At 41.5% G+C, this 26,313-nt stretch overlaps 1 protein-coding gene across 1 annotated transcript; it reads right to left on the bottom strand.

The window, feature by feature from the left end:
- map9 (microtubule-associated protein 9) lies at positions 1-26,073 on the bottom strand. The gene is made up of 14 exons (XM_038998828.1): positions 25,920-26,073; positions 25,547-25,623; positions 14,672-14,756; positions 13,930-14,490; positions 13,496-13,725; positions 11,995-12,106; positions 10,349-10,416; positions 9,854-9,924; positions 7,331-7,493; positions 5,438-5,527; positions 4,951-5,112; positions 2,595-2,740; positions 2,104-2,239; positions 1-242 (listed from the first exon to the last, which is right to left on the bottom strand). The coding sequence occupies exons 2-14, from the start codon at positions 25,619-25,621 to the stop codon at positions 123-125; spliced, it is 2,019 nt and encodes a 672-aa protein (XP_038854756.1). The 5' UTR covers positions 25,622-25,623; positions 25,920-26,073; the 3' UTR covers positions 1-122.
- Positions 26,074-26,313: the final 240 nt, after the last annotated feature.

A 26,313-nucleotide genomic window follows, 5' to 3' on the forward strand; every position in this document is an offset into this window, starting at 1 on the left:
TCATTCTAATGAATTTTATACAATTTCATAAATAACACAATTTCAGTCATGATAAAAACATACAACAATCTAAATATGCAAACTCCATATGTATCAACATAAATCCATAGGCTGTGCAGGGATTATTTTCCAAAAGGCACAGTTTTACTAGGTGGACTCCAAGGGGGAGGTGGATCGTCTTGTAGAATAGCTTGTATCTGTCTCTCCTTCCTCTGTCTTGTCTGTTGGCGTTCTTTCCTTCTCTGTAGGAGAATTGCAGACAACATAGTAAGTAGCTAAATTGGCAGAAAATGTAATTCTCAACATGGCGGGTTGGGTTCAATTCGAATTGAAGTCAGTAAATTCAGAAAGTGACTTGAATTTGTCAATGTAAAAAAATATTTGTTTTTACTTCAAGCTGTCATCAAGGGTGGCGACTTTGAAGATATACAAAATATTTTGATTTGTTTAACACTTTTGGTTACTACATGATTCCATATGTGATATTTCATAGTTTTGATGTCTTCACTATTAATAAAAAAAAAAACGAATATATATATAAAAAAAAACATATAAATTTCAGAAAAAAGGCTGTAACGTAACAAAATGTGGAAAAAGTCAGGGGGTTCTGAATGCTTTCCGAATGCACTGTATACTGTATTTTGGTCAATGCCACTGCAACATTGCTCATCCATCCTTTTACTTTTAGATTTGTCTATTGGTGTGAATTGTTAGATACTACTGCACTGTTGGAGTTAGGAACACAAGCATTTTGCTACACCGGCAATAACATGCTAAATATGTGTATGTGACCAATAAAATTTGATTTGTCATTTCTGTATAACAAAACGATTGACGACAAAGTTGCCTCTTTTACAAGGGGGTCAATAGGAAAGATTTGTGGGCGTGGTCGAGGGGAATTCCTTATTATTACGTGAATACCGACTGGGACTATAAAGCTGCTTAAATGTGGTCTGTGTGCATACACTACCGTTCAAAAGTTTAGGGTTACTTAGAAATGTCCTTGTTTTTGAAAGAAAAGCAAATATTTTTGTCCAATAAAATAACATCAAATCGATCAGAAATACAGTGTAGACATTGTTAATGTTGTAAATGACTATTGTAGCTGGAAATGACAGATTTTTTATGGAATATCTACATATGCGTACAGAGGCCCATTATCAGCAACCATCACTCCTGTGTTCCAATGGCACGTTGTGTTAGCTAATCCAAGTGTATCATTTTAAAAGGCTAATTGATTAAACAGTACCCGTTGACACCAGTCTCAACGTCAACAGTGAAGAGGCGACTCCGGGATGCTGGCCTTCTAGGCAGAGTTCCTCTGTCCAGTGTCTGTGTTCTTTTGCTCATCTTAATCTTTTTATTTTTATTGGCCAGTTTGAGATATGGCTTTTTCTTTGCAACTCTGCAACTCTGTACTCCTTAATGAAGCTGCCAGTTGATGGCTTATGAGGCGTCTGTTTCTCAAACTAGACACTTTAATGTACTTGTCCTCTTGCTCAGTTGTGCACCGGGGCCTCCCAATCCTCTTTCTATTCTAGTTAGAGACAGTTTGCGCTGTTCTGTGAAGGGAGTAGTACACAGCGTTGTACGAGATCTTCAGTTTCTTGGCAATTTCTCGCATGGAACAATGTTCATTTCTCAGAACAAGAAAAGACTGACGAGTTTCAGAAGAAAGGTCTTTGTTTCTGGCCATTTTGAGCCTGTAATCGAACCCACAAATGCTGATGCTCCAGATACTCAACTAGTCTAAAGAAGGCCAGTTTCATTGCTTCTTTAATCAGAACAACTGTTTCAGCTGTGCTAACATACTTGCAAAAGGGTTTTCAATTAGCCTTTTAAAATGATACACTTGGATTAGCTAACACAACGTGCCATTGGAACACAGGAGTGATGGTTGCTGATAATGGGCCTCTGTACGCCTATGTAGATATTCCATAAATCTGTCGTTTCCAGCTACAATAGTCATTTACAACATTAACAATGTCTACACTGTATTTCTGATCAATTTGATGTTATTTTAATGGACAAAAAATGTGCTATTCTTTCAAAAACAAAGACATTTCTAAGTAACCCCAAACTTTTGAACAGTAGTGTACATACCAGCCATTTTTCATACATCTCCAAGGCCATCCTATCCTTCTCTTCTTTTTCGTATCTCTCCTCCTCCTCTTTGATCTTCTCTTTCCGACGCTCCGTTTTCACTTTTTCATGGACAACATCCTTCTTCCTTTCATTCCTATGCAATTTCCAGGGGAAGAAAAAAAGCAATTGTATAGTTTTGATTCAATCACATCCTGTATCTATGCCAATACTGTAACGTCCTCTAGTGTAACTGACCAATACATTTCTATCTGTGATTTTAAAGAGCTTTCATCAAAGCTTGTTACTTTAAAAAAAGATCTGACACTGATGTTTGAAAAGTAATATGCCACTTAGCAGGCACATTTACCCAAGGTGACAGTCTACAGTAGTCTGCATACATTTTAATATGTTTATGTGATCCCTGCAGGAATTGAACCCACGACCTTGACATTGCTAGTGCCACGCCTTAACCAATTGGGCCACCAAGGTCCACCATTTGATGCTCTCACCAATTAGAAATGGCAGATATGGAATCTCTCTTTCTCTCCTCTTCCGTCTCTTCTTTCTTCTGTTTTTGTTTATTTTCAACCTCCTTCTGTTTCCTGTATTTCTCTTTGAGAAGTTCATCATGACCCTGCTTCCACTTTTCAAAAACCTGCAGGGACATACATTCATAAAGATATGAATAAATGCAGATAATGTTTGCATAAATGCAGATAATGCATTGAGATATATTCTGTGAAGCTTAATAACTACTTAAAGGCCCAGCGCCATCAAAAATGCAATTTGACTGTGTTTTATATAAAAATTTCCACACTACCAGGTTGGAATAATACTGTGGAATTGAGAAAATTATGATAATGCCCTTTTAGTGTAAGAGCGGTTTGAAAAGAGTGCCTGAAATTTCAGCCTGTTTTGGTGGGATGGAGTTTTGGCCTGACATCACCAGTCGGTAAATTAGTTATTAGACCAATAAGAAAGAGTTCCAAACCTCTATGCCAATAACACCTAGTTTTCAGCTTTCCCTTCCCCACTTAGACCCCTCCCAGAATGTTGCTCTTTGCTAAGCTTTTTGACCTGGATACTTAACTTCTTTGATATAGGGGGCAGCATTTTCACTTTTGGATGAATTGCGTGCCCATAGTGAACTGCCTCCTACTCTGTCCCAGATACTAATATATACATATTATTATTACTATTGGATAGAAAACACTCTGAAGTTTCTAAAACTGTTTGAATGATGTCTGTGTATAACAGAACTCATATGGCAGGCAAAAACCTGAGAAAAAATCCAAACAGGAAGTGGGAATTCTGAGACTGGTCAATATTCAACTCATCGCCTATTCAATTCCCTGTAAGATATGGATCTGTTTGCACTTCCTACGCCTTCCACTAGATGTCAACAGTCTGTAGAACGTGGAATGAAGCCTCTAGTGTGATGTGGGGCCGGATGGGAGGTGTTTCAGTCATTGGTCTGGCAGAATGCCAGTTCCTGGTCACGCACTTTCCTCATGATATCGCCTTGCGTTCCATAACTTCTACAGACATGAAGGAATGCTCCGGTTGGAACGTTATTGGATATATATGATAACAACATCCTGAAGATTGATTCTCTACTTAGTTTGACCAGTTTATTCGACCTGTTATATAACTTTTTGAAGTTTTCGTCCGAGTTCGCCTGCATCTGCGCGAGCATTTGGACATGTGCACTAAACATGCTAGCAAAAGTAGCTACTTAGACATAAGTAATGGACATTATCGAACAAAACAACGATTTATTGTGGAACTAGGATTCCTGGGAGTGCATTCTGATGAAGATGATCAAAGGTAAGGGAATATTTATGATGTAATTTCGTATTTCTGTTGACTCCAACATGGCGGAGAAATTTTGTTATTTTTGAGCGCCGTCTCAGATTATTGCATGGTGTGCTTTTTACGTAAAGTTTTTTTGAAATCTGACAGCGGTTGCATTAAGAACAAGTGTATCTTTAATTCTATGTAAAACATGTATCTTTCATCAAAGTTTATGATGAGTATTTCTGTTATTTGACGTGGCTCTCTGCAATTAAATTTCTCCGGATATTTTGGAGGCATTTCTGAACATGGCGCCAATGTAAACCGAGATTTGTGGATATAAATATGCACATTATCGAACAAAACATAAATGTATTGTGTAACAGGATGTCCTATGAGTGTCATCTGATGAAGATCATCAAAGGTTAGTGATTAATTTTATCTCTATTTCTGCTTTTTGTGACTACTATCTTTTGCTGGGAAAATGGCTGTGTTTTTCTGTGGCTATGTACTAAACTAACATAATCGTTTGGTGTGCTTTCGCCGTAAATCCTTTTTTAAATCAGACATGTTGGCTGGATTCACAACATGTGTAGCTTTAAATTTGGTGTCTTTCATGTGTGATTTCATGAAAGATTGATTTTTATAGTAATATATTTGAATTTGGTGTGCTACATTTCTTCTGGCTTTTGGCCAAGTGGGACACTACCGTCCCACATATCCCAGAGAAGTTAATTGTCACCCAGAAATGATTTTATATTGAGATAAAAATGGCTGCATTGGACCTTGGACCACAAACTGGTGCATCAGCCACCTATTAGCATACCCCGTTCAAAACGCACTTCAATATTTTGTCTTGCCCATGGCACACATACACAATCCATGTCTCAATTATCTCATAGCTTAAAAATCCTTCTTTAACCTGTCTCCTCCCCTTCATCTACACGGATTGAAGTGGATTTAACAAGTGACATACAAGAAGGGATAATAGCTTTCACCTGGATTTATCTGGTCAGTCAATGTTTGGAAAGAGCAGGTGTTCTTAATGTTTTGTACACTCAGTGTATATACCTTTTTAGCAGATTCCTTTTTCTCTTCTTGTTCATAAATTTCTCTTTGCTTCTTTTTGATCACGTCTTGCTTTTCTTTGACTTTTGCTTTGATGACTTCGGTTTTCTTTTCTTTCCAAGCCTCATAAGAGGCCTTGGCGTCATCTATCTTAGCTTGCTCATCCTGTGGACAGAGGTAATCATGTGTTATTTGAGGACTTGCTGTTTTCTTCTTGTATCGTTTACTATTAATACATGAGGTGCTCTTAAGACCTACAGGACCTAAAACGGCTGCATTTGTAGTTTAAGTTATTTATAATGCATACCTTGGGCGGAAAGGTAATTCTTAAAATAAATTATCTCAATAGTGTCCATTCAACTATCTGAATAATTTTTAAAAAATCTATAAATTGATTATTGAAATATTATTCTGTAAATAAATTTACACAATTGTTAATCTTAAAACAGAGAATCTTTAAACTTTTAAGATGCAGTGCCAGCATTTTCACCTTTCTCCTCTTCTCTTCCTTTAATGTTTGTTCCTCTTTCTTTGTCTGCATTGTCTCTTGCAACTTCTCCCCTTTTTTTTTCAGCCATTCCTGTTATTTTCAGAAAATGGTTATGGTACACCTCATCAAACTAAGACAGTCACATTTGACAAGTTTTTAGATGTAGATACAAACATTTAGATAATTATATATATGCACAGTGATGAGGTAAGGTAGATACAGTGCATTCGGAAAGTATTCAAACACTTTTACTTTTTAAAAATGTTATGTTACAGCCTTATTCTAAAATGGATTTAATAAAGAATGTTCCTCACCAATCTATAGACAATTACCCCATAAAGACAAAGCGAACACAGGTTTTTTTTTTTTTGCAAATGTATTTAAAATAATAAAACACAGATACCTTATTTACATAAGTATTCAGACCCTTTGATATGAGACTCGAAATTGAGCTCAGCTGCATCTAGTTTCCATTGATCATCCTTGAGTTGGATGTTTTTACAACTTGGAGTCACCGGTGGTAAATTCAATTGATTGAACATTATTTGGAAAGGCACACACCTGTCTATAGAAGATCTCACAGTTGACAATGCATGTCAGAGCAAAAACCAAGCCATGAGGTCGACGGAATTGTCCGTAGAGCTCTGAGACAGGATTGTGTCGAGGCACAGATCTGGGGAAGGGTACCAAAAAATGTCTGCAGCATTGAAGGTCCCCAAGAACACAGTGGCCTCCATCATTCTTAAATGGAAGAAGTTTGGAACCACCAAGACTCTTCTTAAAGCTGGCCGCCCGGCCAAACTGAGCAATCACGGGAGAAGGGCCTTTGTCAGGGAGGTGACCAAGAACCCGATGGTCACTCTGATAGAGCTTCAGAGTTCCTCTGTGGAGATGGGAGAACCTTCCAGAAGGACAACCATCTCTGCAGCACTCCACCAATCAAGCCTTTATGATAGAGTGGCCAGACATAAACCACTTTGCTTGGAGTTTGCCAAAAGGCACCTAAAGGACTCTGACCATGAGAAACAAGATTCTCTGGTCTGATGAAACCAAGATTGAACTCTTTGGTCTGAATGCCAAGCGCCACGTCTGGAAAAAACCTGGCACCATCCCTACGGTGAAGCATAGTGGTGGCAGCATCATGCTGTGGGGATGTTTTTCAGCGGCAGGGACTGGGAGACTAGTCAGGATCAAGGGAAAGACGAACAGAGCAAAGTACTGAGAGATACTTGATGAAAACCTGCTCAAAAGCGCTCAGGACCTCAGACTGGGGCAAAGGTTCACCTTCCTACAGGAAAACACAGGAGTGGCTTCAGGACAAGTCTCCCAAGGACATCTCTGGAGAGACCTGAAAATAGCTGTGCAACCTGACAGAGCTTGAGAGGATCTGCAGAGAAGAATGGGAGAAACTCCCCAAATACAGGTGTGCCAAGCTTGTAGTGTCATTCCCAAGAAGACTTGAGGCTGTAATCGCTGCCAAAGGTGCTTCAACAAAGTACTGAGTAAAAGGTCTGAATACTTATGTAAATGTGATATTTCCGTTTGTATTTTTTTTAATACATTTGCAAAAATGTATAAACTTTTTTTTCTGCTTTGTCATTATGGGGTATTGTGTGTAGAATAATGAGGGGGGAAAACGATTTAATCCATTTTAGAATAAGGTTGTAACGTAACAAAATGTGGAAAAAGTCAAGGGTCTGAATAGTTTCCGAATGCACTGTATCGTAAATTAATAATCACAACGGAGACACAAAAGATACCATTTCATCTTTCTCATATATTCTGCATAGGGCCCAAAGGTTTTCTGCTCAGGAAACATGGTCAGGGAAAACTCCTGCCCCTTATCTCAATTATGCATATCTACAAAGTCATCCAATCAAATCCTGCCCATACCTGGTATATGGCCGCCCTGAGAGAATCTGCAGATCCGGGATCTGCTTCCTTTAGCTGCACTTTACGATCCAGAATTTTCAGCGACCCCAAGTATTTAGACTCTGCTGTGTACGAACACACACTCTGCGACTTTCGGGAGCTTTTTGTCAGAGAACTTGAGGGCCTAAGGAAATAAAAAGAAAATAGGAATGACCAAGGTTAACCAGAAATGAAAATGATCCCCATGCATTTCTTGTAGTTATCAAATCAAATTTTATTGGTCACATATACATGGTTAGCAGATGTTAATGCGAGTGTAGCGTAATGCTTGTGCTTCTAGTTCCGACCATGCAGTAATATCTAACAAGTAATCTAACAATATCACAACAACTATACACACAAGTGAAAAGGAATGAATACGAATATAAATAAATATATGGATGAGCGATGGCCGAACGGCATAGGCAAGATTCAGTAGATGGTATAGAGTACAGTATATACATATGAGATGAGTAATGTAGGGTATGTAAACATTATATGAAGTGGCATTGTTTAAAGTGACTAGTGATACATTTATTACATCCAATTTTTAATTATTAAAGTGGCTAGAGATTTGAGTCAGTATGTTGACAGCAGCCACTCAATGTTAGTGATGGCTGTTAAACAGTCTGATGGCCTTGAGATAGAAGCTGTTTTTCAGTCTCTCGGCCCCAGCTTTGATGCACCTGTGCCTTCTGGATGATAGCGGGGTGAACAGGCAGTGGCTCGGGTGGTTGTTGTCCTTGATGATTTTTTTGGCCTTCCTGTGATATCGGGTGGTGTAGGTGTCTTGGAGGGCAGGTAGCTTGCCCGTAGTGATGCGTTGTGCAGACCTCACTACCCTCTGGAGAGCCTTGCGGTTGTGGGTGGAGCAGTTGACGTACCAGGCGGTGATACAGCCCGACAGGATGCTCTCGATTGTGCATCTGTAGAAGTTTGTGAGTGTTTTCGGTGACAAGCCAAATTTCTTCAGCCTCCTGAGGTTGAAGAGGCGCTGCTGCGCCTTCTTCACCACGCTGTCTGTGTGGGTGGACCATTTCAGTTTGTCCGTGATGTGTACGCCGAAAAACTTAAAACTTTCCACCTTCTCCACTACTGTCCCGTCGATGTGGATAGGGGGGTGCTCCTTCTGCTGTTTCCTGAAGTCCACGATCATCTCCTTTATTTTGTTGACATTGAGTGTGAGGTTATTTTGCTGACACCGCACTCCGAGGGCCCTCACCTCCTCCGTGTAGGCCGTCTCGTTGTTGGTAATCAAGCCTACCACTGTAGTGTCGTCTGCAAACTTGATGATTGAGTTGGAGGCATGCATGGCCACGCAGTCATGGGTGAACAGGGACTACAGGAGAGGGCTGAGAACGCACCCTTGTGGGTCCCCAGTGTTGAGGATCAGCGGGGTGGAGATGTTGTTTCCTACCCTCACCACCTGGGGGCAGCCTGTCAGAAAGTCCAGGACCCAGTTGCACAGGGCGGGGTCGAGACCCAGGGTCTCGAGCTTAATGACGAGTTTGGAGGGTACTATGGTGTTAAATGCTGAGCTGTAGTTGATGAAAAGCATTCTTACATAGGTATTCCTCTTGTCCAGATGGGTTAGGGCAGTGTGCAGTGTGATTGCGTCATCTGTCGACCTATTGGGGCGGTAAGCAAATTGGAGTGGGTCTAGGGTGTCAGGTAGGGTGGAGGTGATATGTGACTAGTCTCAAAGCACTTCATGATGACGGAAGTGAGTGCTACTGATAGTCATTTAGCTCAGTTACCTTAGCTTTCTTGGGAACAGGAACAATGGTGGCCCTCTTGAAGCATGTGGGAACAGCAGACTGGGATAGACTGGGATTGATTGAATATGTCCGTAAACACACCAGCCAGCTGGTCTGCGCATGCTCTGAAGACGTGGCTAGGGATGCCGTCTGGGCCGGCAGTCTTGCGAGGGTTAACAGGTTTAAATGTTTTACTCATGTTGGCTGCGGTGAAGGAGAGTCCGCAGGTTTTGGTAGCGAGCCGTGTCGGTGGCACTGTATTGTCCTTAGAGCGAGCAAAGAAGTTGTTTCGTTTGTCTGGGAGCAAGACATTGTGGTCCGCAACGGGGCTGGTTTTCTTTTTGTAGTCCGTGATTGACTGTAGATCCTGCCACATACCTCTCGCGTCTGAGCCGTTGAATTGCGACTCTACTTTGTCTCTATACTGACGCTTAAGCTTGTTTGATTGCCTTGTGGAGGGCATAGCTACACTGTTTGTATTTCGGTCATGTTTCCGGTCGCCTTGCCCTGATTAAAAGCAGTAGTTACGTTTCAAACAATGTCATAGTATTTGAAAATAGAATGGAATATCATGTTGCAGTACTGTATAGTAGTTATTAACCTACCAATAATGGAAGATTTTTTTTGCATGAAGCATACTACTATCCTATAGTTTGTAAAGTATAATATAGTTTGAGGCCATGGGTAAATAGAAAAGGAAGGATTTCCCTGCAATATTTAGATAAATGTAGAGAAATATGGTGTTTACCTGGTGTCGATAGAGTTCTCAGTCACATGGCTGAGTCTGCTTATATGATCTGGGTGATCCTCTGAATCGTCCTGAGAAGAAGCAGCATGAATCACCCACATGAAAACTCCTGGACCTTATCACAATCATGCACTCTCAATAAGTTTTCTAATCTGTCAATTTTCTGTAAATCCCACTAGCTAAAACAGTGTGGTGAGGAGTTTTAGGAAAGAGAAAGTTATAGCTCAGTTTAGTTTTAGGTTAAAATGTCCCTCAATGCAGTCTATAAAAATGACATGATTTTTACTGGATGGAGCCTTTAATGAAACCTGCAACTGTGGTTGGATGTAATTTTATACTGGTGAGTATGGTTTATTTTCCAAAATTATTACAAAGTGCGGTGAAGCTAATACTTTAGGTACACGATAGGCAATACAAAAATATCAGATTTCTTAAGTCAAATCAGATGGCATCTCAATAACAAAGCAAATTAAAAAACTGTAGTAGATTACTTACTTGATATTCTTCAAATGATGTGGAGTATTTTCCATCCTTTGCCTTGCTGTCTTCTGAAGTATGTCCATCTGTAAAAAGAGATGGAGTTTTTAGAATGTGTTGGATGTTGTCCATGTTGTCCTTCTTGAAACAACTTACACAACTAAACCCACTATAGCAATGTTTACGCAGTGTCTTTGTTTATAACCTTCTACCTGGGCACACACATTACCTATCTGAAAGATTCTACCTATGAGAGGGGTAGTAGTACTGGACCAAGTAGTACTGTTGTTAGGTTTTTACAGGGAAAGAACTGCTGTGTGAATATCGCAATGCAGGATCTATTGAATCAAGTCCAAATTCAACAAAAAAAATGGAATACTGCAGCTCACAAATGCACAGCGTGCATCAGGTAAACACGAGTCATATACAGTAGAAAACTTGACAGACTGACCAGGTGAATCCAGGTGAAAGCTATGATCCCTTATTGATATCACTTGTTAAATCCACTTCAAATCAGTGTAGATGAAGGGGAGGAGGCAGGTTAAAGAAGGATTTTTAAGCCTTGAGACAATTGAGACATGGATTGTGTATGTGTGCCATTCAGAGGGTGAATGGGCAAGAAAAAAAAGTGCCTTTGAATGGGGTATGGTACTATGTGCCATGTGCACTGGTTAGTGTGTCATGAACTGCAATGTTGCTGGGTTTTTCACACTCAACAGTATCATGTGTGTATCAAGAATGGTCCACCACCCAAAGGACATCCAGCCAACTTGACACAACTGTGGGAAATATTGGGAGTCAACATGGGCCAGCATCCCTATGGAATGCTTTTGACACATTGTAGAGTCCATGCCCTGACAAATTAAGGCTGTTCTGAGGCCAAAAGGGGTTGCAACTCAATATTAGGAAAGTGTTCCTAATGTTTTGTACACTCAATGTAAATAGAGAGTTAGGCCAATGTGGCTGAATGTGTCGAGTGCCACTTTTTCCTCCATAGCCCTTGCTAAGTGATAATTAACGCTTCTGCGTTGTGCTGTTTATTTCTAATAGTTTTCAAAACCTATGAAGATGTCCAGTGAAAGCAGATATGCTTTCACTGTTGACACTACAACACAGTACAGACTTGGATACACATTATCCTGAATGCTAATCAATAAAAAAATAAAAATCTTAAATTCGCTGCTGTTTTCCTTGTTTACAGCGGGTCATTTCATAGAGAACTGTCGGAGGCGCTCTTGTATTGCATCACCAACATTACAAGAATAAGGTTCTCAAGGTTATATGGGCGCTAGCATGGCGGCCGTTCTAAAACCTGGCCTAACTCTCTCTATATATGGCTCTGAGGTAAACACTAAGGGGAAGTTTCCAACCAGACCCAGAATAAATCTATGCCTGGACTAAAAAGCATGCTTATGAAAGAATCTCCCTTGAGCGTGCTTTTAGTAGAGTAGACTAGGTTTGGGCCTGTGAAACCAACCTAAACTTGCTTTTAAGTCTAGGACTAGGTTTAATCTGTGTCCGGGAAACTGACCCAAATGTTTATTTCTGCTTAAATTACAGATAGCTAACAATACTTGCAGCTGGATGTAGGCCTATCGGTTGTTTTACTTTGCACACTTAAGTGCTGTTTAGCGAGCAGAAAATGTCACCCATGCTCTTCTTACCTCCACTCCAGGTGCCGTCAGTAGATTTGTACAGCGAGTTTGACTGCCGACCTACGGTTGAAGAGGACGATTTGCGGAGTATAGATGAGATGGAGTGGTCTCCTACGGGGCCCTGTGTTGAAATACAAAATTACAATGACTTTATTGTCCAATGTGAATCCGAAATGTGCATTTTTGTCGTATCGTCATTATCCAAAAGGTTGTGATAAGGGCCAGCTAATCAATGGTGCCATTGTTTTTGACTACTATTACTACATTAACATTACAGCCTTATCTAACTGATCTATATGCCGCAGATTATTATGACCTCTCCTCAAATGTGTTACGATAGCGACAGATGTTAGATAGTATAAATCGGAGTTGAAAAAGAATGGCCATTCCTCGCCCCTCCGACCCTTAAGAACTTCTGACAATCTGAAAGGACTGAGACAGGTATAAGCAACATGGCGAAAATCCCACTCTGTCCATCTGCAGCAAAGGTAGAGCTACTTTCAAAATCCATATTGTTTATACCTATCCCAAGGCACTAGCAGCAGGGTCATAGAAATTGACCACTAGTATAGATAGTCTACATCTTTATTATCCCTACTCTTGGATAATCTACAGGTAAATGCCAAAATAAAGGAAACAAACATAAATGTCTTAATTAGGTCGCTGGGCCACCATAAGCCGCCAGAACAGCTTCAATGCGCCTTGGCATAGATTCTACAAGTGTCTGGAACCATTCTTCCACAAGAAATTCCATCACTTGGTGTTTTGTTGATGGTGGTGCATAAGTGTTCGATTGGGTTGATCTCTGGTGATTGAGACGACCTTGGCATATCATGAAACATGTTGAGCAGTCTGTCACTGTAGCTTCTGCCAAACGTGCCCAAACAATCACCCCTCTTTCAAAGTCACTGAGATCTCTCCTTCTCACCATGGAAGAAAAAATTATGACAAATGGGCCTGCCCAGCATTTTATACATTCATTTTATTTATTTTACCTTTATTCAAATAGGCAAGTCAGTTAAGAACATATTCATATTTTCAATGACGGCCTAGGAACAGTGGGTTAACTGCCTTGTTCAGGGGCAGAACGACAGATATTTACCTTGTCAGCTCGGGGATTCTATCTTGCAACCTTTCGGTTACTAGTCCAACGCTCTAAACACTAGGCTACCTGTCGCCCCATACATGACCCTAAGCATGATGGGATGTCAATTCCACACCTGTGTGGAAGCACCTGCTTTCAATATACTTTGTATCCCTCATTTAATAAAAGTGTTTCTTTAATTTTGACAGTTACCTGTATATCTCTTTACAATTCTATGGTGTCTTAGCCTGGCCCCAGGTATACTGTCTTGCCAACTCCTACTGTATGGTTATAGTCAAGCCAAGCAACAATGTCCATCCGACAAAAACAATAGGAGTTGGCAAGATGGCACAAACAAACCTGGCACCAAGTTACCCGTTTCTGGTCCAGGTCAAAGTATCAATAAGACAACATCACGTTACTCACTTGTCGACTATGACTCCTGGCAGATGTTTTGCTAGAGGATGAAGGGGTGGGGGTGCTGGCCATTTCACCCTGGTCAATAGAGGAAAGGGAGATGGACACAGAGGAGGTGGGGGGTCTGCTAGGAGGAGTTTCCTTGTCCACGGCGAAAGGCTCCGCCTCGGTTTGACTGCTCACCCTCAGGATCCTCTGCCTGGGTTTGGGTCTGGGCGGCTCATTCTCGACAACGCTGTCTGAATGGGGAAGGGATTAGACAATAATACCTAATAATTCCTAAGACTATAGCTACAAACAGATATGATAGCTGTCACGAATAAGATAACAATGAATCAATGTCGCCCACAAATTGTGTCATGACTATATCAAATAAATCATACATAACATTGTGCATATTGATGACAGGAACAAGCTATGAATTGAAGGAGATTTGGAGAAACCTGTCAAGGATGCACATCTGTTGAGTGGCAGTGGAGTAGCTAGTTTTCCTTTTCCTCCAGTCCCCGATTCTTTGCTCTTCACACTATTTTCAGACGGCAAGGGCAATGGGGTTTCCAACAGACCACCATTAGATGGCAGGGGCAAGGGAGAATCCCAATGGCTGTTGTTCTCCGAAGTTGATTGTAATGGGGATTCTGTTTGACTTGGTTGCGAGAGTAGGGAAAGAGGAGATTTCAACTGATTGTTCTGTGATGCCGAGGATTCTGTGTAGTCTTGGTGAGGGTTTTTAAAGTGCAGTGAGGGTAAGGAGTCCGAATCCTTCTGGTCGCTGCTACCTCCAATAAAGCCGTCTGTTTGTTCATTTTTAAGTGGGTCAGGTGTTGCCAAATCTTGTAAGGGGGAAGTGGACTTTCGCGTCTTCATGAACGACACTCTCGTCGGCCTTTCGCTTTCCTCCTCGTCATCCGACAGGTTGAAGTCATTGATCTTGGCTTTCTTCTTTCCCGCCTTGAAGGTATCGATTCTCTTTTTTCTTGAATTGAGAAGTTCTTTCAACACATCTAGGAAAATATTACAAACACATCCGTCAGTAATTTGGTGGTCAACTTATAACAATGTTGCCTAATGTAAAAGGTAGCTGGCCAATATGAACTGATATTGTGCAATAGGGGGATTTAAGAGCACTGAAGTTCAGATTTCGAGTGATCGATGTATGTGCCACTCGTATGACTAATTTCTTACCATCTTCATCAAAGTCATCTGAGTAGGAGTATTGGTCAGTCTTTTTTTTACTTGCTCTAGCAGAAACAGCTGCCTCCAGCTCATCCTAAGAAAGGGGGGGTGCAACTCAATATTAGGAAGGTGTCCTTAATGTTTTGTACACTCAGTGTATTTCAAAGCACTCTCAGTAGACCATTTTAAAACAGTTTTGTTCATAGGCTACTTCTGTCTAACGGCCAGGATAAAAAAGACGCACCTATGCGATACTGCTAAATCAGCCTTGATTAAGGGCAGGGTAGATTATGCTTGGTTTTTAATCAAATTAAAGAAAAATGGGGGGAAACCAACTGTTTTGTTATGTTTCTAAATACGAGATTCACCGGCACAAAAGGCACATCTCTCCTTCCATGGGCACTGTGTGCCATGGCTGGATAGGCTGCGCTTCCGCTCTCAAAATCCATGCCATTATCAACTGCGCTACGTTAAGACCTGCTTTTTGTGGGTCTTAACTTCTCATTAGCGCTGCTTGAAATAGTCCCTTTTGCGCTTCTTTGTAAGAACACCTCAAATATGACCACCCCTCCCACCTCAGCGCAAGAGTGCTGATGTTAGACATCAGCGTTGGGGCTGGAAAATGACGAAATTGCAAAACCAACGTGCATTTGACACTTGCGTCTACTTAGCACCAGCTGAAAATAGAGGCCTAGATATACAGCACACTACCTCTTTTGTTTTCCTTTTTGTATATACACTGCTCAAAAAAATAAAGGGAACACTTAAACAACACAATGTAACTCCAAGTCAATCACACTTCTGTGAAATCAAACTGTCCACTTAGGAAGCAACACTGATTGACAATAAATTTCACATGCTGTTGTGCAAATGGAATAGACAAAAGGTGGAAATTATAGGCAATTAGCAAGACACCCCCAAAAAAGGAGTGATTCTGCAGGTGGTGACCACAGACCACTTCTCAGTTCCTATGCTTCCTGGCTGATGTTTTGGTCACTTTTGAATGCTGGCGGTGCTCTCACTCTAGTGGTAGCATGAGACGGAGTCTACAACCCACACAAGTGGCTCAGGTAGTGCAGTTCATCCAGGATGGCACATCAATGCGAGCTGTGGCAAAAAGGTTTGCTGTGTCTGTCAGCGTAGTGTCCAGAGCATGGAGGCGCTACCAGGAGACAGGCCAGTACATCAGGAGACGTGGAGGAGGCCGTAGGAGGGCAACAACCCAGCAGCAGGACCGCTACCTCTGCCTTTGTGCAAGGAGGTGCACTGCCAGAGCCCTGCAAAATGACCTCCAGCAGGCCACAAATGTGCATGTGTCAGCATATGGTCTCACAAGGGGTCTGAGGATCTCATCTCGGTACCTATTGGCAGTCAGGCTACCTCTGGCGAGCACATGGAGGGCTGTGCGGCCCCACAAAGAAATGCCACCCCACACCATGACTGACCCATCGCCAAACCGGTCATGCTGAAGGATGTTGCAGGCAGCAGAACGTTCTCCACGGCGTCTCCAGACTCTGTCACGTCTGTCACATGTGCTCAGTGTGAACCTGCTTTCATCTGTGAAGAGCACAGGGCGCCAGTGGCGAATTTGCCAATCTTGGTGTTCTCTGGCAAATGCCAAACGTCCTGCACGGTGTTGGGCTGTAAGCACAACCCCCACCTGTGGACGCCGGGCCCTCATACCACCCTCATGGAGTCTGTTTCTGACCGTTTGAGCAGACACATGCACATTTGTGGCCTGCTGGAGGTCATTTTGCAGGGCGCTGGCAGTGCACCTCCTTGCACAAAGGCGGAGGTAGCGGTCCTGCTGCTGGGTTGTTGCCCTCCTACGGCCTCCTCCACGTCTCCTGATGTACTGGCCTGTCCCCTGGTAGCGCCTCCATGCTCTGGACACTACGCTGACAGACACAGCAAATCTTTTTGCCACAGCTCGCATTGATGTGCCATCCTGGATGAACTGCACTACCTGAGCCACTTGTGTGGGTTGTAGATTCCGTCTCATGCTACCACTAGAGTGAGAGCACCGCCAGCATTCAAAAGTGACCAAAACATCAGCCAGGAAGCATAGGAACTGAGAAGTGGTCTGTGATCACCACCTGCAGAATCACTCCTTTTTTGGGGGTGTCTTGCTAATTGCCTATAATTTCCACCTTTTGTCTATTCCATTTGCACAACAGCATGTGAAATTTATTGTCAATCAGTGTTGCTTCCTAAGTGGACAGTTTGATTTCACAGAAGTGTGATTGACTTGGAGTTACATTGTGTTGTTTAAGTGTTCCCTTTATTTTTTTGAGCAGTGTATATATATATATATGTATATATGATTTTGTCACCAATCATTTGAACTCTAACCTTTTTGGGCTGGCCAACTAGAGAGTCAAGACTGAGCTGGCCCTTAAAGGGCGCCAAGACACTGGGATTTTGAGTCCGAGAATTTTGGATGGAGACAACGCTTTTTAAATAGGAGTCATCTGTTGCCATATGATTGACAACAGATCATGACTGACCGACAAAAAAAAAAACGGTCCCTCTTATCAACGATAATAGTTGATTTGAGTTGTACTTTTGATGGACAAAAGTGGACAATGATGTACGTCATACAATTTTATCCATGTTAATGTGTCTCCGTGGGGCCGAAACCTAACCCAGTAAGTTTGCTGTCTCCAAGGTACACATCAAACACCTGGTGCACATAAAAGTATCACGTTAATGCAAACATTCTGACAGATTACAGATCATTTAGCCAGGCCTTGCCTTTGTCATGACTCTTTTCGAGTCATTTCATGTTGAGTTTGATTAACCGAAGCTCTTCTAAACCCAAATAGTCCTCGCATTTGATACACTTTTGGAAACATATGGAACTTAACTTTCAAATCAGCGATAAATTAAATAAAAATAAAACTACTACACACGTTTATAGGGTTATGGTTAGCATTCCCACATGGCCATATCGCCATGTTACAGCCTGTGTTTACGGAAGACAGAGGGACCACTAGTGCTAATTAGCTATCTAGCATGCTCCGAACACCTTTGTGTAATGGAAGAAGGCCGCCAGAAACGTGTTGTACCACTCAATACTTTTATAAATATCAATTTTGTGATGTTTACTGTGTACCTGTGCTTATACTGATTGTTTCAGAATTGTCAGAATTCATAGTTTTTGTGTAAAATGCTACTTTTATTTCAGCACCCAAAGAAAAGCTTAAAGTTACACAGGACAAACATAGGTACAAGGTAAGCATTAAATAATGGACATTTTATAAGTATCGACTGATAGCGGTACACTCCGCAGACACTCATTGCAACTCCATTGAGATGTGGGCCTATAATGGAGTTGCGTTTACTAAGCTAGGCCTATACCTTCAAGCCACAGATGAAAGGTAGGCTCTCTTTGTTCTAGCCTATGACTTACCCTCATGAAAAAAAATACTACTGTTTACCATAGAATACTAGAGTACTTACTACAGAATTCTGTAGTAAAGTGTAGTATACTGTAGAATACTACAGTATTATCCACTCAAAAAACACTGTAGTAAAACTACAGTAATGTCCGCAAAAACACTACAGTCCGGTCAATTTGCATAAAGGCCTACCCCGCCCATTCCCCTCCTGCATATCCCAATTTGTGCCACCCATAAGTGAGAAACCTACATACATGCCAAGTGTAGACCATATATTGTGTTACCTACAGGTTATAGAAAAGAGCATAAGCTCTTTACTGTCTGTTTAGATCCAAGTCCTACCTACCTACAGGTTACGGAAAATTTGCTCTTTTAGTATTTCTCCAATAGGTTCATACATTTTTTTTTAAACAATACAAAACATACACATACAAACGACAACATCAACTACATCACCCCTGCCCAGACCCACGAGCACACACTCCCCATCTCCAGCGCACGCATCACTTTCCGCCACATGGCCTGAAACTGCACCATATTGTTTCTCTCCATAGCCCAAGTACTTTCAATATTTAAATAATAATTCATTTGATTTTTCCATTGTGTTAATGATGGCAGGTTGATTTCCATGTTTTGAGTAGAGGTTGACCGATTATGATTTTTCAACGCCGATACCGATTATTGGAGGACCAAAAAAGCCGATGCCGATTTTTTAAAATGTATTTGTAATAATGACAATTACAACAATACTGAATGAACACTTATTTCAACTTAATATAATACATCAATAAAATCAATTTAGCCTCAAATAAATAATGAAACATGTTCAATTTGGTTTAAATAATGCAAAAACAAAGTGTTGGAGAAGAAAGTAAAAGTGCAATATGTGCCATGTAAGAAAGTTAACGTTTAAGTTCCTTGCTCAGAACATGAGAACATATGAAAGCTGATGGTTCCTTTTAACATGAGTCTTCAATATTCCCAGGTAAGAAGTTTTAGGTTGTAGTTATTATAGGAATTATAGGACTATTTCTCTCTATACGATTTGTATTTCATATACCTTTGACTATTGGATGTTCTTATAGGCACTTTAGTATTGCCAGTGTAACAGTATAGCTTCCATCCCTCTCCTCGCCACTACCTGGGCTCGAACCAGGAACACATCGACAACAGCCACCCTCGAAGCAGCGTTACCCATGCAGAGCAAGGGGAACAACTACTCCAAGTCTCAGAGCGAGTGACGTTTGAAACGCTATTAGCGCGCACCCCGCTAACTAGCTAGCCATTTCACATCAGTTACACCAGCCTAATCTCGGGAGTTGATAGGCTTGAAGTCATAAACAGCGCAATGCTTGAAGCTTTGCGAAGAGCTGCTGGCAAAACGCACGAAAGTGCTGTTTGAATGAATGCTTACGAGCCTGCTGCTGCCTACCATCGCTCAGTCACACTGCTCTATCAAATCATAGACTTAATTATAACATAATAACACACAGAAATACGAGCCTTAGATCATTAATATGGTCGAATCCAGAAACTATCATATCGAAAACAAAACGTTTATTCTTTCAGTGAAATACGGAACCGTTTCCGTATTTTATCTAACGGGTGGCATCCATAAGTCTAAATATTCCTGTTACATTGCACAACCTTCCATGTTATGTCATAATTACGTAAAATTCTGGCAAATTAGTTTGCAATGAGATAGACGGCCCAAACTGTTGCATATACTCTGACTCTGCGTGCAATGAACGCAAGAGAAGTGACACAATTTGGTTAATATTGCCTGCTAACCTGGATTTCTTTTAGCTAAATATGCAGGTTTAAAAATGTATACTTCTGTGTATTGATTTTAAGAAAGGCATTGATGTTTATGGGTAGGTACACGTTGGAGCAACGACAGTCCTTTTTCGCGAATGCTCACTGCATCGATTATATGCAACGCAGGACACGCTAGATAAACTAGTAATATCATCAACCATGTGTAGTTATAACTAGTGATTATGATTGACTGATTGTTTTTTATAAGATAAGTTTAATGCTAGCTAGCAACTGCGAATGCAGTAAGAAGCCAATTCTTACTGCATTCGCGTAACAATTCGTTGGACTAGTTAACCGTAAGGTTGCAAGATTGTATCCCTGAGCTGACAAGGTAAAAATCTGTCGTTCTGCCCCTGAACAAGGCAGTTAACCCACCATTCCTATGCCGTCATTGAAAATAAGAATGTGTTCTTAACTGACTTGCCTAGTTTAAATAAAGGTGTAAAAAAGAAAAAAAGGCAAAAAGAAGGCAAAATCGGCGTCCAAAATACCGATTTATGATTGTTATGAAAACTTGAAATCGGCCATTCCGATTAATCGGTCGACCTTTAGTTTTGAGTATACGTTTTTTTCAAGATGAGTTATGAGAAGAGAATCGTCCAACCCATCGGGTATCTCACTACACTCCCATATGGCATGTCTTGAAATATGCAGACAAACGGATGAACAGTACATTTACTTAGTGATATTTCTGACAGCCAACTTTCTAGCTCCGCCCACACAACTTCTGGAATTTATACCATTCCCAGAAAGCATGGATTATTAATTTACACTTAAGATGTGACTGCCATTGTGCTGTAGAATTCGTGAATTTCAAATCAAATTGTATTTGTCACATGCGCCGAATACAACAGTTGCAGACCTTACAGTGAAATGCTTACTTACAAGCTCTTAACCAACAATGCAGTTAAGAAAAATACAAATAAAAGTAACAAATAATTAAAGAGCAGTAGTAAAATTACAATAGCGAGGCTATATACAGGGGGTACCGATACAGAGTCAATGTACAGGGGCATCGATTAGTCGAGGTAATTGAGGTAATATGTACACGTAGGTAGAGTTAGTGACTATGCATAGATAATAACAGAGAATAGCAGCAGCGTAAAAAAAGAGAGGGCGAAGGGGCAATGCAAATAGTCTGGGTAGCCATTTGATTAGCTGTTCAGGAGTATTATGGCTTGGGGGTAGAAGTTGTTTTGAAGCCTCTTGGACCGAGACTTGGCGCTCCGGTATCGATCACCATGCGGTAGCAGAGAGAACAGTTTATGACTAGGGTGGCTGGAGTCTTTGACAATTTTTAGGGCCTTCCTCTGACAACGCCTGGTATAGAGGTCCTGCATGGCAGGAAGCTTGGCCCCAGTGATGTACTGGGCCGTACGCACTACCCTCTGTAGTGCCTTGCGGTCGAGGGCCGAGCAGTTGCCATACCAGGCAGTGATGCAACCCATCATGATGCTCTCAATGGTGCAGCTGTAGAATCATTTCAGTCTCCTGAGGGGGAATAGGTTTTGTCGTGCCCTCTTCACAATTGTCTTGGTGTGCTTGGACCATGATAGTTTGTCGGTGATGTGAACACCAAGGAACTTGAAGCTCTCAACCTGCTCCACTACAGCCCGTCGATGAGAATGTGGGCGTGCTCTGTCCTCCTTTTCCTGTAGTCCACAACATTCTCCTTTGTCTTGAGGGAGAGGTTGTTGTGCTGGCTCCACACGGCCAGGTCTCTGACCTCCCTATAGGCTGTCTCGTCATTGTCGGTGATCAGGCCTACGACTATTGTGTCATCAACAAACTTAATGATGGTGTTGGAGTCGTGCCTGCAGTCATGAGTGAACAGGGAGTACAGGAGGGGACTGAGCACGCACCCGAGGGGCCCCCGTGTCGAGGATCAGCGTGGCGGATGTGTTGTTACCTACCCTTACCACCTGGGGGTGGCCCGACAGGAAGTCCAGGATCCAGTGGCAGAGGGAGGTGTTTAGTCCCAGGGTCGTTAGCTTAGTGATGAGCTTTGAGGGCACTATGGTGTTGAACGCTGAGCTGTAGTCAATGAATAGCATTCTCACATAAGTGTTCCTTTTGTCCAGGTGGGAAAGGGCAGTGTTGAGTGCAATAGAAATTGCATCTGGTTATCTGTTGGAGCGGTATGCAAATTGGAGTGGGTCTAGGGTTTCTGGTATAATGGTGTTGACGTGAGCCATGACCAGCCTTTCAAAGTCATTAATGTCTACAGACGTGAGTGCTACGGGTCGGTAGTCATTTAGGCAGGTTACCTTAGTGTTCTTGGGCACAGGGACTATGGTACTCTGTTGAAACATGTTGGTATTACAGACTCAGTCAGGGACAAGTTGAAAATGTCAGTGAAGAAACTTGCAAGTTGGTCAGTGCATGCTCGGAGTACACATCTTGGTAATCTGTCTGGCCCTGCGGCCTTGTGAATGTTGACCTGTTTTAAGGTCTTACTCACATCAGCTACAGAGAGCGTGATCACACAGTCGTCCAGAACAGCTGGTACTCTCATGCATGTTTCAGTGTTACTTGCCTCGAAGCGAGCATAGAAGCAATTTAGCTCGTGTGGTAGGGTTGTGTTACTGGGCAGCTCGTGGCTGTGCTTTCCTTTGTAGTCTGTAATAGTTTGCAAGCCTTGCCACATCCGACGAGCAGCGGAGCCGGTGTAGTACGGTTCAATCTTAGTCCTGTATTGACGCTTTGCCTGTGATGGTCCGTCGGAGGGCATAGCGGGATTTCTTATAAGCTTCCGGGTTAGAGTCCCACTCCTTGAAAGCGGCAGCTCTACCCTTTAGCTCAGTGCGGATGTTGCCTGTAATCCATGGCTTCTGTGTCACTGTGGGGACTACGTCATTGATGCACTTATTGATGAAGCCAGTGATTGATATGGTGTACTCCTCAATGACATCGGAAGAATCCCGGAACATATTCCAGTCTGTGCTAGCAAAACAGTTCTGTAGCTTAGCATCTGCTTCATCTGACCACTTTGTTATTGACCGAGTGCTTCCTGGTTTAGTTTTTGCTTGTAAGCAGGAATCAGGAGGATAAAATTATGGTCAGATTTGCTAAATGGAGGGTGAGTGAGAGCTTTGTACGCGTCTCTGAGTGTGGAGTAAAGGTGGTCTAGAGTTTTTTTCCCTCTGGTTGCACATTTAACTTGCTGATAGAAATTAGGTCAAACGGATTTAAGTTTCCCTGCATTTAAGTTCCCGGCCACCAGGACGCCACCGCTGGATGAGCGTTTTTCTCTTTGCTCATGGCCGTATACAGCTCATTGAGTGCGGTCTTAGTGCCAGTATCGGTCTATGGTGGTATGTAGACAGATACGAAAAATACAGATGAAAACTCTAGTTAGATAGTGTGGTCTACAGCTTATCATGAGATACTCTACCTCAGGCGAGCAAAACCTCGGGACTTCCTTAGAGTTTGTGCACCAGCTGTTGTTGACAAATATGCATAGGCTGCCCCTTGTCTTACCAGAGGCCGCTGTTCTATCCTGCCGAAAAAGCTTAAAACCCGCCAGCTGTATGTTAATCATGTTGTCATTCAGCCACAAATCAGTGAAACACATGATATTACAGTTATTAATGTCCCGTTGTTAGGATATACATGCTCGTAGTTCATCTATTTTATAATCGATTAATTGTACGTTGGCTAATAGGACCGATGGTAAAGGTAGATTACCCTCGCGGCGACGGATCTTTACAAAGCACCCGGACCGTCGTCCACGATATTTCCTTCTTTTCCTCCTGCGAATGACGGGGATGAGGGCCTTGTCGGGTGTCTCGAGTAAATCCATCTCATCTGACTCATTAAAGAAAAATTAGTTGTCCAGTTCAAGGTGAGTAATCTCTGTTCTGATGTCCAGAAGCTCTTTTCGGTCATAAGAGACAGTAACAGCAACATTATGTTCATGCGAACAAACAAAATAACACGGGTTCACTAATGTGAGTGGGCCATTGCCAGAGGAGAGAGAGCGCAACATTTCAGCAGCAGGTATGAAATAATGCCAGACAACAGACAAACTAGATAACCAATTCAAAACATAACCAGCAAGAAATTGCTACAAGTTAACTACAGCTAAAGTATTGGTGTCGTTGTCGCCTTTCCACCGGCACTGTAGATAACCTAAATAATATAAACGCAAGAATTTCAAAGATTTTGCTGAGTTACAGTTCATGTAAGTATATCAGTCAATTGAAATAAATTCATTAGGCCCTAATCTATGGATTTCACATGGCTGGGCAGGGGCACAGCCATGGGAGGGCGTAGGCCCACCCACTAGGGAGCCAGGCCCAGCCAATCAGAATTATTTAAGACAGAAATACTTCTCATCGGATGGGATCAGGCACAACAGCCTTCCAGTGTCAATAATGCTTACTCGTTCATTATACTATAATAATAGTCATTAAAATGTGGTTAAAAGTCATGGAAAATGTGTATAAATCCTTAACAGTGAATAATCAGAAGTTTCTATTGCATAATGTAATTTGTGAATTTTGGTTAACATTTTCTAATGGATCGACATGGAAAAAGACAGCTCCTGTACTTTCATCCCAAGTCAAGCACTGTCTCTTTTGTATAATAAATGTGCTTATACTGGATTAAGTGTACATTTTTGTTAACTGTAATTTCGTTATGTTCCAACTTTCTTGTGCCAACATCAGTTCTTGGTTACAATAGTTTATGTTTTTTTCGAGGAGTCATTTGGATATCTTCCCTATCATATAAAAATCATTTTCTGACTCAAATAAGATTCCCTTATTAAGATAGTTCTGATGTCCAAAAGATTTCAAATCGAAATGTTAAGATATGTAACTTTTAAATTGCATGTATTTGAAACTATCAACATTGGTCAGTCCATAATTACTTTTTAATTGTGTCATGGAAATACATGTATTTCCTGTTAATTTAGGGTTTCTATGCCTTTAGTTTTCCATGTGGACAAATATATTGGTGAATTCTGAAAAGCTATCCAAAGATTGTTCCTTAAGGTTGTGTTTTTAGGAACTGATATTTCTTGTTTTTTTATAATTATGGCCTACCCCGGCCAAACCCTAACGACGCTGGGCCAATTGTGTGCCGCCTTATGGGACTCCCAATCACGGCCGGTTGTGATACAGCCTGGAATCTAACCAGGGTCTGTAGTGACGCATCTAGCACTGAGATGCAGTGCCTTAGACCGCTGCACCACTCGGGAAACCCGTATTCTAGTGGAATACGTTTTTTTTTCTGCCATATTGTTATAGTGTTCTTATCTATGAAGTTGTTCATGTTTAAAAACGTAACTCCAGTAGGTTTCCGCAAGGAGAATGCCACCACTTCTATGTCAAAGATAATAAAACAAAAACCCTATAGTAAATACTACAGTAACATCAGCAAAAACACAACAGTAAATACTACAGTATACTACAATCTGCAAAAACATTACATTATTTACTATACTAGTTATTTTACTACAGTATTTATACTATAGTTAACTGTAAATACTACAGTACATACTAACGGTACAGTATACAGTGAATACTATAGTACTTATATCATAGTATACGGTAGTATTTTTTCATGTGGGTATAGGCAGTTAGGCATATAACGACTACGTTAGTCATGCGTGCTGAGCAGAGAGTAAAAAACAGGTGTTGAACAAGCTGTTTATAGCTACCTGAAAAGTTGTTCTCCTCGACACCTTCGGGCTTTTGGTGTAAGCCAGTGTTGTGCTGAAGTCTTTATCTGCCATTCCTGGAAATCAAAACGTTATTTTGAGATGCCAGCCATGTGAATAGCTTAGTTAGCTAGCCAAGCTAGTTTAATTTGCAAGCTACTGTAGCTATTTGAGACAAAACGCCTGGCCATACAAATCAATGTTACCTTGGTTATCTCTGGTTTTGAATAAGCTAACGTCAGCTAGCTCACCCAGCCCACTTTTATCTTTCTAAGGAAAACGTGATTTAGCTAAAGCTGCAAGAAATATCCTGCTATCTCATGAAAAACAACTAGCTAGCTGTATGCTAACGTTAGCTATTTAATCTTTATACCTCAGTTGGTTTGATCTTGTTTGTCAAGAAGGTAGTGTGTTGCTAAAACAACATGTTTCACAGAATGAGGGGATTCTCTTAAACTGGCCTGGGCGCCCGGGTTTTCGTAGTTTGCAGCGGGTAAAAAACGATGGCATTCGTTTTGGAACCAGACTGCCTCCACCCCCCGTGTCACGTGACGGACCATAGGCCGGTTCAACGCTGGCCAGGGTATTTAACAGAACTCTGCAATTGTTGGGTCGTCACTAGTTACCACAAACACAAAGTCATACACGGTAACTAAGGAACTGTTTCTGGATCACTTCCGTGTCACGTTTTTCCTCAAGGTGGGACTTTCATAATAAAGGTTCCCTAAACATAAGTGTAAAACACATTCATGCAACAATATTTCATA

This window comes from Salvelinus namaycush, chromosome 8 (assembly GCF_016432855.1).
Source record: "Salvelinus namaycush isolate Seneca chromosome 8, SaNama_1.0, whole genome shotgun sequence".
Classification (NCBI taxonomy): domain Eukaryota; kingdom Metazoa; phylum Chordata; class Actinopteri; order Salmoniformes; family Salmonidae; genus Salvelinus; species Salvelinus namaycush.